The sequence below is a fragment of the Epinephelus fuscoguttatus genome, linkage group LG17, assembly GCF_011397635.1.
Source record: "Epinephelus fuscoguttatus linkage group LG17, E.fuscoguttatus.final_Chr_v1".
In the NCBI taxonomy this organism is placed as follows: Eukaryota; Metazoa; Chordata; class Actinopteri; order Perciformes; family Serranidae; genus Epinephelus; species Epinephelus fuscoguttatus.
The window spans coordinates 19,611,079-19,625,763 of NC_064768.1; the positions used below are offsets into that span (position 1 = coordinate 19,611,079).

The 14,685-nt window shown below is 41.7% G+C and overlaps 2 protein-coding genes across 6 annotated transcripts in view; both read left to right on the forward strand.

Annotated features, from left to right (window-relative positions):
- Positions 1 to 226: 226 nt before the first annotated feature.
- rnf115b (ring finger protein 115b) lies at positions 227 to 8,415 on the forward strand. The gene is made up of 9 exons (XM_049603177.1): positions 227 to 397; positions 2,273 to 2,331; positions 2,444 to 2,501; positions 2,592 to 2,803; positions 3,334 to 3,402; positions 3,508 to 3,586; positions 3,757 to 3,850; positions 5,948 to 6,063; positions 7,795 to 8,415. Exons 1-9 carry the CDS (start codon positions 320 to 322, stop codon positions 7,915 to 7,917), a joined length of 888 nt encoding a protein of 295 aa, XP_049459134.1. The 5' UTR covers positions 227 to 319; the 3' UTR covers positions 7,918 to 8,415.
- A 2,970-nt stretch (positions 8,416 to 11,385) lies between these two features.
- The window catches only part of ash1l (ash1 (absent, small, or homeotic)-like (Drosophila)), a 41,539-nt gene continuing 38,239 nt past the window's right edge, over positions 11,386 to 14,685 (forward strand). For 4 of the 5 annotated variants that reach the window (XM_049601758.1, XM_049601761.1, XM_049601760.1 and 1 more), the window contains exons 1-2: positions 11,386 to 11,539; positions 12,586 to 12,680. The gene's annotated coding sequence lies outside the window, so the exon portion shown is untranslated. Of the gene's footprint in view, positions 11,636 to 12,585; positions 12,681 to 14,685 lie in introns of all 5 variants that reach the window. The other variant, XM_049601759.1, reaches the window with a different exon arrangement.

Below are 14,685 nucleotides of genomic sequence, written 5' to 3' on the forward strand. Positions count from 1 at the left end.
TAACGTTTTTATAAAAGAGAGTATCTCCTTTAAACATTTTTATTCTCTGGCGACACCCAACATATTTGAAGGAAACTGCATCCGTGATCCAACTTGTTGCTTTTCGAGCTTTTGGCTGCTTTTAGCAACTTGGTCTTTGCAAATCTGACCAAATCAGGAAGCTGCATATTTAAATCTAAGGAGTGTGTTGCCTGCTTGTTCATGATATCAGTGTGCCATCTGCAGCCTGTGTCCCAGACACTAAACCCTGGGACCGCTCTGACCCGTCGGACAGAAGTCTGAGACACACTGACGTCAGGCACTGCGCGTCACCGTGAAGATGGCGGAGGCTGCGGACACACCACAACACCGGTTTTTCTGTCACTGCTGTAAATGTGAAACAAACCCCAAACTCCCGGTGAGTCACTTTGGAAAGTGTTTTTATTCCTGCGTGCAGGCCTGGGAACAATCCACGCGGACATGGACGGAGGGTTATAGATTTTCAGAGCTCTTTCTTTGTTTTTTTATTTAATTGATTAATTTTAAACAATTTGCTCTAAAGTTATTATGAGTTGGATCACTAACGCACATATATGGCCGCCTGTTGGTGGTTGTTTATGTGCGCAGAGCAAGATCTTACATTAGACAGAGAGAGGGAGTGAAATCTGGTGATTCACGTTGCCATATTTAGAAGCACCACTGTTGGCGACTGTGTCCAGTTGTCTTCTGTCAACTGCGAGTGAGAGAGGTAGGAGGGGCCGGCTGGGTGTCACCACATGCACCAGAAGCGCTTCCTAAACCGTTAATGCCACAGATCCGCAAATAGGTGCTTTTAACCCCTGACGCCCTGTTTTTGTCCTGGTTACGCCCAACTGAAAGACATAACTGTTAAACCTCTACTGTCTTTGTTTGAGATTAATTTCTCCGGGTGGTTCAAATCAGAGCGCGCTGTGTGTGAGAGCCACTGTTAGAGCGCATTTGTTGCGCAGCTGACACCTTTCTTGGCACGATTACGCACGCGTATTGTCATGATGGAACGCACGTGTGTTTGTGTGTGAGAGAAATAGAGTGAATTAATATGCAGTATATGGCCAGAAATATGTGCACACCCCTTTGCAAATATATGTTTTCTATTTTTAAAGATAAATTGCCTTTATTTTTAACAGAGACAGACAGGGAACTCAGGGAGAGGGTAAAAGGGATCAAACCGGGGACACGGCAATATGTGCCTGAGCCACAATGAATTTGGTGTACTTTTGGTCAGTTTGAAAAAGGTCATTTTCTTTTTCAACATGAGAGTGATCTGCTGTGACCTCGTGGTTAAGATGCAGACCATTAAACTGCAATGTCCCCATCTTTTCTGTCTGTATCCACACTGTCGCTGTCTACTAATATATCCAAAAACATCTTAACATGACAGTCACCTCATCCATAGTATGAGAGAACTGACTGGTCAGGTCAGACCTCTGGCCTCAGCCCCATCCAAATCATTTGGGCTAAACTGGAGCACCGACTTCGGGCCAGGCTCTGACCCGAAACACCCTGCTGCCAAGTCCCAAAACCTTGTCAAACACCTTCCTAGAAGCAGTGGTGCACCCAGAAAGTTCTTGGGGTGGTCAGATGGGGCCACCAGAAATTTTGGGGTTTCACACCAAAACCAAAAGCCATAGCTGAATTGCAGTGATTGGATTATGCTGCTGAAGTATATTGGCTGGTTGAAAGTTAAGGAATTGCATACTGACTAATTCTGGTTCAGTTAACATCTTGAGCTTCTTATGTATCTATACATTTTTGGCAATTAATTGTTCTTCAGATAGGCTGGTTGTCGTTTTCCTTAAAAAGACAAATACATATAAAACATTTACTTGAAATGTTGGGGGAGACTCGTAGCTGTCCATAGAACCCATTTTTATGCAGATATCTTGAGGTGAGAATTCATCAGATCCCTTTGAAAATGGCCATGTCAGTCATTCCTGAGCAAAATTCAGCCTTAATTTGGAGCATTATTTAACCCATCTCCTGACAAGCTATGCCGACATGTTTGGTACCAATGGATGCCTTATAAGTTATCTAGTTTCACAAGATGCCTTTGCACGAGCTTAGAAAAAAGTGCGCCATGCCATCTTAAAAACAGTAATGTCAGCTGCCAGCTGATTTAGTCGGGTTGCCAGCGGATGGCCCAGCAATCGTATCAGGGTGAGCGTGGCCCCGCCTCCCAGTTTTGGAGTGAGAGGTTTAAATGTCCACATTCTTTTGGCCATGTTGTCGGCTTCATATATTTTTTCTCTTCAAGGATTTCGTCTGTCCCAGATGTGACTCCGACTTCATTGAAGAGGTGACAGAAGACTCAAGGTACAGCTCGGTTCTGATGTATAATTTTACTGTTCTTTACACTGTAATTATAAGAGTTTAGTTTTTATTTTACACCACTGTAATTAAAACAGATTTCTATTTTGCTGCCTAGTCTCCTGCAGAACAACACATCAGCGGCCAGTGAAGAATCAAACTCGTTGTTCTCAGACGTATGTCCGTACAAATGGCATTTTAATACGTACACTCCTCTTCTTCTGAGGCTTTTGTTTGACACATTGCTTCTCTGCTCTCTCTCCAAGTTATGGCAGCTGCTGTTCATGGAGCGCTCTGCTCTGCTGTCGCATCCGCCCTCCTCAGAGTCTGACCCGGATGACGGCGAGCAGGTATCTGCAGGTCAGAGCCGTCCTTCTCCAGTGCTGCCAAGTGCTGCCGAGGCTGGAGAACCAGAGTCTTCTTCCCAGTCTGAACAAGAGAGGTCATCCAGACCTGAACAAAGGCCTGCAGTGGAAGGGTGTGTGGACATGGTACACAGAAACAACACCAGTGTGTGCTGACAGTGTAAAAATCCTCTAGTGTGCCAGCTGTTTATATTTCTTTCAATTAATGGCTTGCGTTTAACAATACAAGGAAATGAGAGGTAAAGGCAGGTCCACCACACAAACAGCTGTGTTTCTGCACAGATATTAATTCATAATTTTGTTATGAACAGAAATGTCTTTCATAGTTTCTGCAGGGTTATGAGTTTCTATAAGTTTGGAGCTCTTTTTGTATAATGTGTAACACTTTAGTAAGCTTCCATACTTCAGAATCCTTATGTAAAATCATTATTCTTCATCTTGTACAGTCAGTGTCAGACAGTACGCTGTAATACCCTCCTAATCTGTTGTATGCCTCGTCATTTTCACTGAAGAAAACAGCTGGATGCGTCAGTTGATTTACTAACATATGGCATGAATTCAAACTGCTGAATACACAGTAAGATGTGTGTTTTGAAAGCACACTGAAGCAAACATCTCTGCTGTCTGTTTTTGCCTTTTCAAGGATCGTGCAGCAGTTCCTGGCTGGCCTGTTTGCCAACAACGGAAACCCCGGTGCTGCCCCAGCTGCGCTGTAAACACTTCTCAATTCTCGTTTCACGTCATTTACTTTTGATTTCGTGTGATGTTGTGTGATAACCTCACCTTGCCTCTGTCTCACTTACTGTTGGTCTCTCAGATCCGGCATGCTACAGCTGCACTCAAACCCTGGGGATTACGCGTGGGGTCAGGGAGGTCTGGACGTTGTCATCACAGAGGTCAGTTTTAGCGTGGATTCCTTCCTCCTATTACTACCAAGATACAAACTGATCTTCTCTCATGCTTTTATCCATCCGACTGAAGTCTTCTGTCTCTGTTTCCCCATCTCTGCCACGTCATGTCTCCACCTATACATCCATACTCTATTTTTCTTCTCCCACTCACCTAGTTGTTAGGACAGTTGGAGAGCACAGGTCCGCCCCCTGCAGAAAAGGAGATGATCTCATCCCTGCCAACAGTTTGCATCTCTCAGGAGCAAACAGGTAGCAATCCCAGCAGGCCATACTGCACACTTTCCTTCCCCTTTCCTATCTTCTTTTCCTCCTTCCTTCCATCTTTCCTTTCCTTCTCTCATCTTACACTCTCTTACCCCTTTTGTTTATCCTGTCCTCAGCTTCTCTCCCCTTCCCCTTCTTTCATCTCTCTTTTCTTCCTCCTGTCTCTCCTTTCCTCTTCTCATCTTCCCATCCCTCCTATTTTGCTCTCCTTCTTTCCTATCTCTATACTTCCTTCATCCCTGGGGTGCTTTTCATAATGCAAACGTATCTCCTTTCTACCCTCACTCACGTGTCTTCCTCATGTCCTCCAGTGAGGATGTGAGAGAGAGAGATGAAAGGAAGCGACGTATATGATACACCTGTGTTTTCTCACTCCCAGCTACTACAGAAACCTCCTCTCTCCTCACTCCTCATCTCCTCGAGGCACATTTAAGGGGTTAGGAGATCCTCAGTAGTAGCAGAGAGGTAACAATTTCAGCATGGTCTTGGCAGGAGCGAGGATGTGAGGGGGCATAAGTTACCGTAATGAAAAGCACACCATGTTTCCTTTCCTCCTTCTGTCGTTCTTTCCTTCCTCCTATATCTCTCTTTACCTCCTTGTATCTTTCCTTCTCTCCTCATTTCTTACATTTCCTCCTCTTACTTTTCCTCCCTCCTCCTGGCTTCCCTTGCATCTCTCTTTCTTTCATTGTCTTCTTCTATCATTCCCTCCTTCCTCCTATCATTCCTCTCCCCTCACATTTGTTCTCTCTCATATCTTTCTATTCCTCTTCCTATCGTTTTAACTTCCTTTTATCCTTCCCTTTCTCCTCATCTCTTTCCTTTCCTCCTCTTTTTTCTTTCCTCCTTTTGGCTTTCCTTGAATCCCTATTTCTTTCTTTGTCTCCTATCATTCCTTCCTTTCTCATATCTTTCTTCATTCTCTACTTCCTTTTACCTTTCCCTTTCTTCTCCTTTCTCTTCTTTTCTCCTCTTAGCCTACTTTTCCTCCCTCCTCCTGGCTTTCCTTGCATCTCTCTTTCTTTCATTTTCTTCTTCTATCATTCCCTCCTTCCTCCTACTTTTCCTCCCCCCTCACATATGTTCTCTCTCATATCTTTCTATTCCTCTACCTATCTTTTTTTACTTCTTTAAATCCTACCCTTTCTCCTCGTCTCTTTCCTTTCCTCCTTTTGGCTTTCCTTGTATCCCTATTTCTTTCTTTGTCTCCTTCTATCATTCCTTCCTTTCTCCTATCTTTCCTCACTCTCTTTCCTTCCTTTTATCTTTCCCTTTCTTCTCCTCTCATTCCTCTCCTCCTCTTACTTTAACTTTCCTCCTCCTAACTTTCCCTGCACCCCATTCTTTCCCTTTCTCCTATCTTTGCTCTCTCCTCCTGTGTTTCCTTTCCTTTCCCATCTCGCTGCTGCTGGCTGCTCCTTACCTCCTCTTATATTTCTTTTCCTCCTGTCATCCTTCCTTACTCCCCTCTTCCCTATCTCCTCCTATCTTTCCTTTTCTGTTCCTCCTCTCATTCTTTCTTTCCTCCTCCTACTTTCCTTTTTTTCCTTTCCTTCTCCATCTTTTGTGTCCTCTATCCATTTTTCTTTACCTCTTCACTACCTTCCTTTCCTCCTCCCATCATACCTTCCCTCCTCCTCTCTTTCCTAGTATTTTTTTAGTAGTGAGTAATTAGATTACTTCTTAGAAGTGGTGAAAGGTATCATTTACAGCCTGGCAATCCCCACATGGTTTTATTTATGCCGAATAATGACTTATTACTGTTTAAAAAGAAACATGGCTTATTGAGCATTTATAAAATCTGAGGTTACAGAAATATGACTCATTGTAAAGTGGTATGAAAGCTGCTAAATCTTTATTTACACATCCTTAGATTGGGTTAGCTGCATGACATTACCAAGGACAACATTACAAAAGTATCGCTATGTTACACCGTAATGGCCTGTAGACCCATCTGAGGAGTTATGAATCATCAAAAAAATGTTGTGACTGGGCTCTCTGTATCTAGTTTTCTCTGTGTCTGTTTCTCATGCACACACACTCATACTTTCTGTTTCTACTTTTCTTGTTTGTCTCTCGCAGACTGCAGACTGGAGTGTCCCGTTTGTAGGGAGGAGTATTCATCAGGGGAATCCGTCAGGAAGCTACCCTGCCTCCATTACTTCCACAGTGAATGTATAGTGCCTTGGCTGGAGCTGGTAAGGATCGAGGAGTGGATGTGGTCAGTGGGTTGACGGGTTTGAGAGTCTGTTAGATTTGTCATGAAGGTTTTAAGAGTGTGTCACACATCCTGACTTGAGGGCTGTGACGACAACACAGAAAATGTTTTTGTTACCTGAGGTTTTCTTGGGTTGTACTTTAGATGCTGTTGTGCCGCTGACTTTTTGCCTGCAGCTTACAGTTTTTATTATTTTCTTTAACACATTTTTCCATTCAGAAGTTTCATTTTCAAAACAGTTCACACACAGGATTAAACTGAAAGCCACTGGCCAAAATGAGCACTCACAAAACATTAAAGCATGTGACAAAGCAAATATTTCCATCAAACAACACAACTTGTGATTGAATTAATATATTCTTCCAACAATCATTGCCCATTGTACAACAGAATACAAAATACAGCTATAAATAACTTAATTTGTGCTTCTTTGTTGATACTTTACATAGTTATAGTCAGTGGTGCCCCCAGAAATTCTTCATAGGGGTGTCCAGATGGGGCCCCTGAAAATCTTTGGGTGGCACACCAAAACCAAAAGTCGTACTGAATTTCACTCATTCTATTATGCTGTTTTAGTAAATAGGCTAGTTGAAAACTATGTCAAACTAACTATCTGACGTGAATAGACTTATACCAGTACAGTTAACCTTTTGATTTCCACAACGATTCTGCTTTAATTCATTATGTATCTATACATGTGTTTGGCGATTCATTGTCCTTCAAATAAGCTGATTGTCTTTTTCCTATAAAAGACAATAATATAGAGCTTTATTTTTAAGGAGTACACTGATTGTAAGGAACAAAACATTTAATGGAAACAAGCCTTTTCAAGTTTAGGGGAGACTTGTGGGTACCCATAGAGCCCATTTTCATTCAGATATCTTGAGGTGAAAGTTCAAGGGACCTTTTTGGAAATGGCCATGCTAAACGCTAAATGCTAAATTTGGAGCGTTATTTAGTTCCCTTCATGACAAGCTACGCCGGCATGGTTAGTATCACTGTATGCCTTGGGTTGTCTAATTTCACAAGCTACCACTACCTTCTGTCTCATTTAAACAGAGCCTCTTGAAGACAGTAATGTTGGCCTCCAATTACTTTTGTTTCGAGGGGGGCCAGCAACTGTTTCAGGGGGGCCGTGGCCTCCTCTTGGGTGCGCCACTGGCTGTAGTGTGTGCCAAAAAACACAAGCAAGCATATCACAGCATGAACTGTTCTTTTCTCCAGAGATAATTTCAGTAGAGATAACAAACCCAGCTGCACTCTGCACCTGCACTTTTCTCATTTTTTTAGATGCCCTGTTGAAATACTGCATGCATATATTATTATATATATATTTACATACCTTCTGTCTCTTTGCTTGCCAATAGCAACACAGAGAAGTGGCATCTTTTATAGATGGATAAGGACTGACTGAAGAGTTGTGCAAAGGAGTTTCACACAGGTGTATTAGAGATTCATAAATAGCAAGAATTTTTTTGTCAGCTATGAATAGATGTTTTTACTTTGCATATTTTTTTGGTCTTTCCGTGAGATCTGTGTTAACTGTTTTGAAAAAGGGTATGAAAAATGTGTGAAACCAATAAAAACAACACATTTGTAAGAGAAGACTTCTGCTGTGCTAAGAAGGTGATGATGAAGATCAAATGGTTTTCAGTCTCATTACGAGTATCCTAACAATCAAGAAAAACTGTATTTTTTTGTCTCTCTCGAGCATGATACATGTCCAGTGTGCCGAAAAAGCCTAGACGGTGTTGACAACAGCCTCCCGCCAACATCAGAACTCCCAGAAGCTCGCTCCATGAGGACAGAGCAACAGGAGAGGCAGGCCATCTGAGAAACAGGCCAAGCAACTCTACCTCCTTCACTGTCTTCAGGAGACACGCTTCTCACCTCAGACTTTTCCCTCCGCATCGACTCCTTCAAAATAAAATACATTACATGCATCACAGTCATAACTCGCAGCTTCAGCTCTTGCTTTATTCGGCTCTGCTAAGGAGCTTTTAGTTTTCTTCTCCAGCACCTCCACCGTTTCTAAGCCACACACAAAAGGACCGTGTGGTTTGCAGACGAGATGTGGAGGTGATGTGTCCTTCTCGCTACATTGCCCTCTTAAGTGCTTTTCTGAATGACTGACTTTGATGTCATGAACTAATCACCGCTGAGCTGCCAGTGGTTGTCAAAATGATGGGAATTCAAAGAGTTATGAAGTAACACTTTTGCATTAAGGCTCTCGGTAAGACGATTTCTTCATGCAGAGTACTCTGTTTTTTCACCCAATCTGATTCAGCATTGATCTCCTCTCTATATTAAAGGCTAACCCTGTGATCCCCAACCTCTGCACCTTCTTTCATCTCCCTAATCATCAGTTGAATGCAGTTTTTTCAGACCTTAGACCTCAATAGAATAGAGTACAACGGAAAAGTTAACTTGAATATTGCAGTATACGTATAGTCTACTCCAATTCAATTTAATCTAATAAAAATAGAATACAGCCTATATCAGAAGTGTACAGCATGTACTTTTCTTTGATTTATATCATTGTAAACTAAACATTTTTTAAGGTCAGCCAAAAAAAGCAAGTTGCAGAAATGATGTCACCTTGCAACCTAACTTATGATGGCCTTTTTTAAAAAAAACAAATTTCTGATATTTTATGGACTGATTAATTAGTCTAACCAAGGGGGCCTTTAGGGAGTACCGGGGGTCCCGAGAAAAATGGGGAGTAGTTTATTTCCCTATTTAAGTCAATATAGAGGTAAGCCTAATGTGAGTATGAGTCATAAAAGTAAGTATTCTGGTGATTCCTCCACCGTTTTTTCCTCAGCTGTAGTTAAAAGCTATAAGACTCATCATGTTTAACAACCAAAATCTTTTCAGATGGAGGTCCCTGAAGCGAAATCTTATCACATGGGGGTCCGTGACCTCATGTAGGCTATAGGCCAGACATGTCCAAAGTCCAGGCTGGGGGCCAGTTGTGGCTCATGGACTGATTTTAAACAGCTTGTCTTTCAAAGTATACTGTATGTGGCTTACCACACAACTGGTTAATCAAGCGGGTTTATTTTGGAATTTTTTCTGTCAACCTCACAATGGCAGGATATCATAGTTTGTCAACATGCAATAAGTAAAGGCTACACATGTGGAACTAATGTGCTTTCATAAACATACGGTAAACAAGCAAACAAATGCTTACCTAGCAGCAGACATTTCCAGCCAAGTAGCAGACATGGCCACAGCAAATGTGTAAAGTTGACAGCAAGGGCCTCTGCTTTCAGGAGCAGTGACAAGTTTAATACTTTTTTACAGAAAGATGAAATAGTTGCATTTCTCTCATTTGTGTTTTGTGTTACGTTTTTACTACCCCCAGGTATTTTCATATTATCTTACTGGCAAAAGTTTGGACACTCCTGCTATAGGCCTATCAATTTAGGCAGGTGTGTCCAAAGTCTGGCTTGGGGGCCAGTCATGGCCCTTGGCTTGACTTTTCAAGTATCCCATATGTGGCCCACTGCACAATATTGGTTAATCAAGCAAGATCACTTTGCATTTTTCCCTTCACCTCACAATGGCAGGACTATCATATAGTGTGCAGACATACATCAAGCAGGAACTCTGCAGGCGGAAGTAACATGTTTTATTAACAGACAGTAAACAGCGAAGAAGTGTGAAGTTGACAGTGTGGACTGCTGCTTTCAGGAGTGGTGGAAAGTTGAATGCATTTTCACTGAAAGATGAAACAGTGTTTGTCATATGTTTGTGATTTTTTTTAGTAACCCATTTTATGCGAGAAGCAGCTGCCTCCAGGTATTTTCACATTATCCAATTAGGCCCCCATTAAAAAAAAAAAAGTCTAAACACCCCTGAATTTAGGGGTCATTGACACAAAAAGGTTGAAAACCACTGCTCTACTGAAATAGAGCAAAACCTACGATAGAATATATTTCACATCTGACAAAAGCCGAATGCAGCAACAAATAAAAAAAGTAGAGGACAATATAGCACCACAACTACTGATTATAGTTTTTTTTTTTTTTTAGTTACTTAATTGGCAAAAAAGTGAAAAATGGCCATCACTATATCCTAATCTACGGAAGCGTATTGCTGCCATATCAGGCAAAAAAAATGGATCAGTATTACGTTATAATGTGAAAAGTTTATTGTTCTAACAAGAAGTTTTTCACATTATAACAATATAGTTTCACGTTATAACGTGATAATTTATTTTGTAAAAGTGTGAAAAGTTTCACATTATAACATGATAATTTATATTGTAAAAATGTGAAAAGTTTCATGTTATAACGTGATAATTTACATTGTAAAAATGTGAAATGTTTCATGTTATAACGTGATAATATATATTGTAAAAACGTGAAAAGTTTCACGTTATAACAATATAGTTTCATGTTATCCGTGTTTTGGGCCATGTTGATGCCTGTTCATTGCAAATAGCCAAGTGTCAAATCACAACCGGACTATATGTGCACCACCTGAACAATTTAAATGATCACGTTGTAACGTGAAAACGTTCTTACGATATCAATTATCACATTATAACCTAAAACTTTTCACATTCTTACAATATAAGTTATCACATTTTAATGTGAAAATATATTGTTATAATGTGAAAAACGTCTTGTTAGAACAATAATCTTCTCACATTATAACATAATACTGACCCATTATTTTTTCCTGGTGTGGCAGCAATCTGCTTCCATAGAATCCTCAAATTGACACCTTCAGATTATTATTTTTGTGAGCCACACTCAAAAACCCAATGATAACCTATTTAATTTACAATGATGGAACAATGGAGAAAAGCAAAAAAATAATAAATAAATAAAATAAAAAATCACTGATTAATTATTTAAAAAATGTTGCCATCTGATTTAACGTCAACGCACTGATCGATTCATCGACTAATCGTTTCAGCTCCAGCAGAAGAGGAGACCTCACATCCTTATGGAGCAGAATGATTTATTTATAGGCTAAAGTGCTCCCGTTGCCTCCTCCTGTCTGTAGGCTACTGTTTATATACTGTAACGTTATGTTGACACTAGGCACCGCCAATTTGACAGTTGACTGTTGCATACCAGCAAACACACCCTCGACCGGCCCAAAAACACAGCTCCCCGGGCAACCGAAAATAGTGAAATAATGAAACACAGACATTTTTGTCAATGACCAGGGACCGCAAGAACCGCGTACGACCGACATTTGCTCTCCTCTCCTACCTCCCCTCTCCCCTCCGCCCTCCTCGGTCCGTCCTCCCCTCCCTCCCTCCCTCCTCTCTGGGACTGAGAATGCCCGTGTTGTACTGACACAGTAGCGATACGGGCTGAGTAGACATGGAGGCCCGATTAACGAGAGAGGCCCGTGCTGACACATCCAGGCCTAGCTAACGGCGTGTCGGAGTGGATTTCGGAGCATCTCGGGAGATATTACGGATACCAGTTGCTGTAAGGAAAAAAGGATTTTAACACCGAGGAGGAAGAAATAGAAGGAGATCCATTTCGGGTCTCTGTTGATTCAACGCAGCCGCCATTTTGTTGACAGTTAGTGTTTTTTTAATAACCTACACGGCGCTGCATCTGTTATTTTACACCGCTGGAATTTAACTCGCCATTATTTTTTATGCGTGTGTATTTCTGTCGATTTAACTGTGCGTTTGTCCTTAAACTAACGTCGGGGGATTATTCTGGTTTAGCTGACATGCTAGTGCATCGTTAGCCGTCGTAGCTGAGATGTAGTAACACGAGTGCCTACGAGAATGTGACGGAGATGTAAGATTATGTGCATCACTTGTCCGGGGTTGTGTCATATTCACTCGGTTTACACAGATTGTTTGGAAGCTGTAGGCGTTTGCGACTCATTTGCAGCCTACATACAGTGTAAATTAAAGCTGTGCCGGGCGAAATTTGCCTAAATCGCTCTCAAACAGGCTGCTGATAGATGGCTAGTTAGCCGCTGCCAGTGCCATTGATACAAAATGTAGCACAGGCTGTCTATTATTGGACGGATGGTAGCTACTGGCTTGTTACAAAATAAACACAAACCTTTCACAATGCGTGGGTTTTATTGAGCGCCAAGTGGCCACGCAATTGCCTTTACTTTACCGCCTTGTCTGTTATTATCTCACACATTATGGAAATGCATATTTTGGGGGTAGGGGGGTGGGGGTTGCTTTACATGCTGGCACTCCACCATCACAACTTTGTGTTTTGGAGCTGGCAAGGTTAATCAGTTTTTTCGTAGATGGTCAGGAGCTGTGTGCATTGATTTCTGATTGGGATTTGGGGCTGCATTCAAGATTATCACCCTATTATAACCTGTTTGTCACATCTGAAAACAGCAGAAACGTTTGTTATGCAATTGTAGCTTAGACACTTGGGACAAAATATCAGATTGTCGCTTTTGGTCATGCCTTGGATTTATGTCTTTCAAAGCAACATCGATATAAAGCTCAAAACTGACAGTTTTCATGTTTTGGTTTTTGGCAATTCAGCACTTGGAAGATAAAATATGTGGCCACCACGTTGATACACACGAAGGGAGGACACAGCCAAATAATGTGAACACCGTTTCTGGACAATTACAGAGGTGAGTGACTATTATGATATGATGCATTTTAATAGGTTTTAAGACTGATTGTTGTTGTTGCCATACTAGCATAGAAGTTGGTGTTATAAGTCCCTTCAGCCGATTTTTATTGAATGTTTACACGCATGTCAGTGTTTGCTAAATTATTTCTCGGCTGCATGCATTGCAGTGTCACCTTAAAACTGCAAGAGCATGTCTCTGAGGCCGGATTTCCTTTTATACACACAGTTATTATGATTACTAAACACGGATGAATTTGCGGAGTTGATATGAGAAAATTAAGGGTGATGCGTTCATAGACACGAGTTAGTCCCTTGAGGGGCAGTGTTGACTGTACAGGAAACCGAAAGCAGATAACGTTATTTGGTTTGCTCAGCCCGACCATGTTTTTTTTGCATAACACAAGGGAAAGTGTAATTAAGTAAAATGTTATACACACTTTCTATGCGGTGTATTTAAAGCAGATAATACGGAAGGAACTACCGAGGGAGCATGTTTGCAGGGTGCAGCTCCGACTGACACCTGTCATTCCGGTCCGATTTATTGCAGCCTTTACTGCAGTTCAGGTTATCCCCGAAGTTTAAACACTGCAGCAGCCTCTTTAGTGTAAGGCCAGTTATGTTTGAGCACTTCCGCTGTTAGATGATACAAACTAATAGTAGTAGTAAAAGAATTTGGCTGCCCCCCCCTCCCTGAGAAGGGCTCTGTGCTAACACCGATGGAGTAAAAGCCCTGGAAATGACACGGGAGCTCTGAGGGCAGTCGCCAGCCCTCATGTGAGTGATGTGGGGGGGTGGGTGGGTTGGATACTATTGCTATGGGTAAAGGGAAATCAGCAGTTATGAACAACGTGTGCAAAAGTGAGGAGGGAGTGAAAGGAGGGAGGGAGTAAGGGGAGGAAAGAAGTGGGAGGGGGCGCGGGAAGTTGTTTACTACGTTCTTGCCTGCTCTGCTATTTCTTAGGTTGTTGGCCTGACATTGATTATTGATTCCCTCGTTTTTTTCAGTCAGTTTGTGACATTTATTCATGTTTTATGTGCCCATCTTTTTACTTGAACACCTGGCTATTCCTCTAGAAGTATTAGCAGTCAACATACAGGCATGACTGATATCTGTCTTTAAAACCAAGCAGTGTTGTCATTCTCTTATTTCGCAGAATGAAGGTACAACACAATATGACTGCAGTGCACTGCTTTGTAAATACAAAAGTACCCCGGTGTTAAACATTAAAGTGATATGCTTTATGGTGGAGGCTTATTAATCACAAAATAGAAAGCGCTTCGGCCCAGTGTCAGATCATTTACAGGAGGACAAGTGCCAGTAAATGACCTGGCTTAGCTTGTGTGAGGTAAGGGGAATGTTTTGACTCGCGGGGAGCCGAGCTTTTCTTTAGAGTTGTGTCAGTAGTCTCTCAAAGAGTTAGGTACTACAGCAGCTTATTTTTGGCATAGCTGCTGTCAGGCAGCGGAAGCAGCTAGTATCAGTGTGAGTGCTTAGTATAAAAGAATGAGGAGAACATTTGTCACTCTGTGAGAGAAGGACACAGGGAACAGAGTTGGGGGGGTAGCGGTGGGTGAAATGTGTTTCTGATTAAAGTAGGAACACAGTGACTTTAGTTTGTGTGCTGTTACTACTGCTTTCCAAGTTTGCGAAATAGAGGAGGAAGAGGATGGAAAAGCTTAAAGAAAACGGTGAAAGAACACAGAGATTGATGGAGTGTTAAAGAAAAGAGGGAGGTGTGATTTGAGTGTGGTATGTGTAGCAAGGGGGAGTCTGCAGTTGAGGCGAAATGGAGTGAGTAATTGAAGTAAACACAGAAAAGAGGGCGTGGGGAAACTACAGGCCAGACTCCAAAAAATCGTGCTGCGTTTACTGTGTGGTTCGACAAAAAAAAAGAAATCTCTACTACTGTTTTCCACAGTCGTAATCCAAAACAAACATGGTCTAAGACTCCATGTAGGGTAGATTTCTTTTTTTTTCTCTTGCTGTGACACTTTAGTGATGT

Bases quoted from the DNA above. Each gene is read 5' to 3' on its own strand.
- rnf115b (XM_049603177.1), top strand. From the start codon at position 320: ATGGCGGAGGCTGCGGACACACCACAACACCGGTTTTTCTGTCACTGC. The intron at 2,332-2,443 runs GTACAGCTCGGT...TTTGCTGCCTAG, and splicing joins GAGGTGACAGAAGACTCAAG to TCTCCTGCAGAACAACACAT. The intron at 3,851-5,947 runs GTAGCAATCCCA...TGTCTCTCGCAG, and splicing joins CATCTCTCAGGAGCAAACAG to ACTGCAGACTGGAGTGTCCC.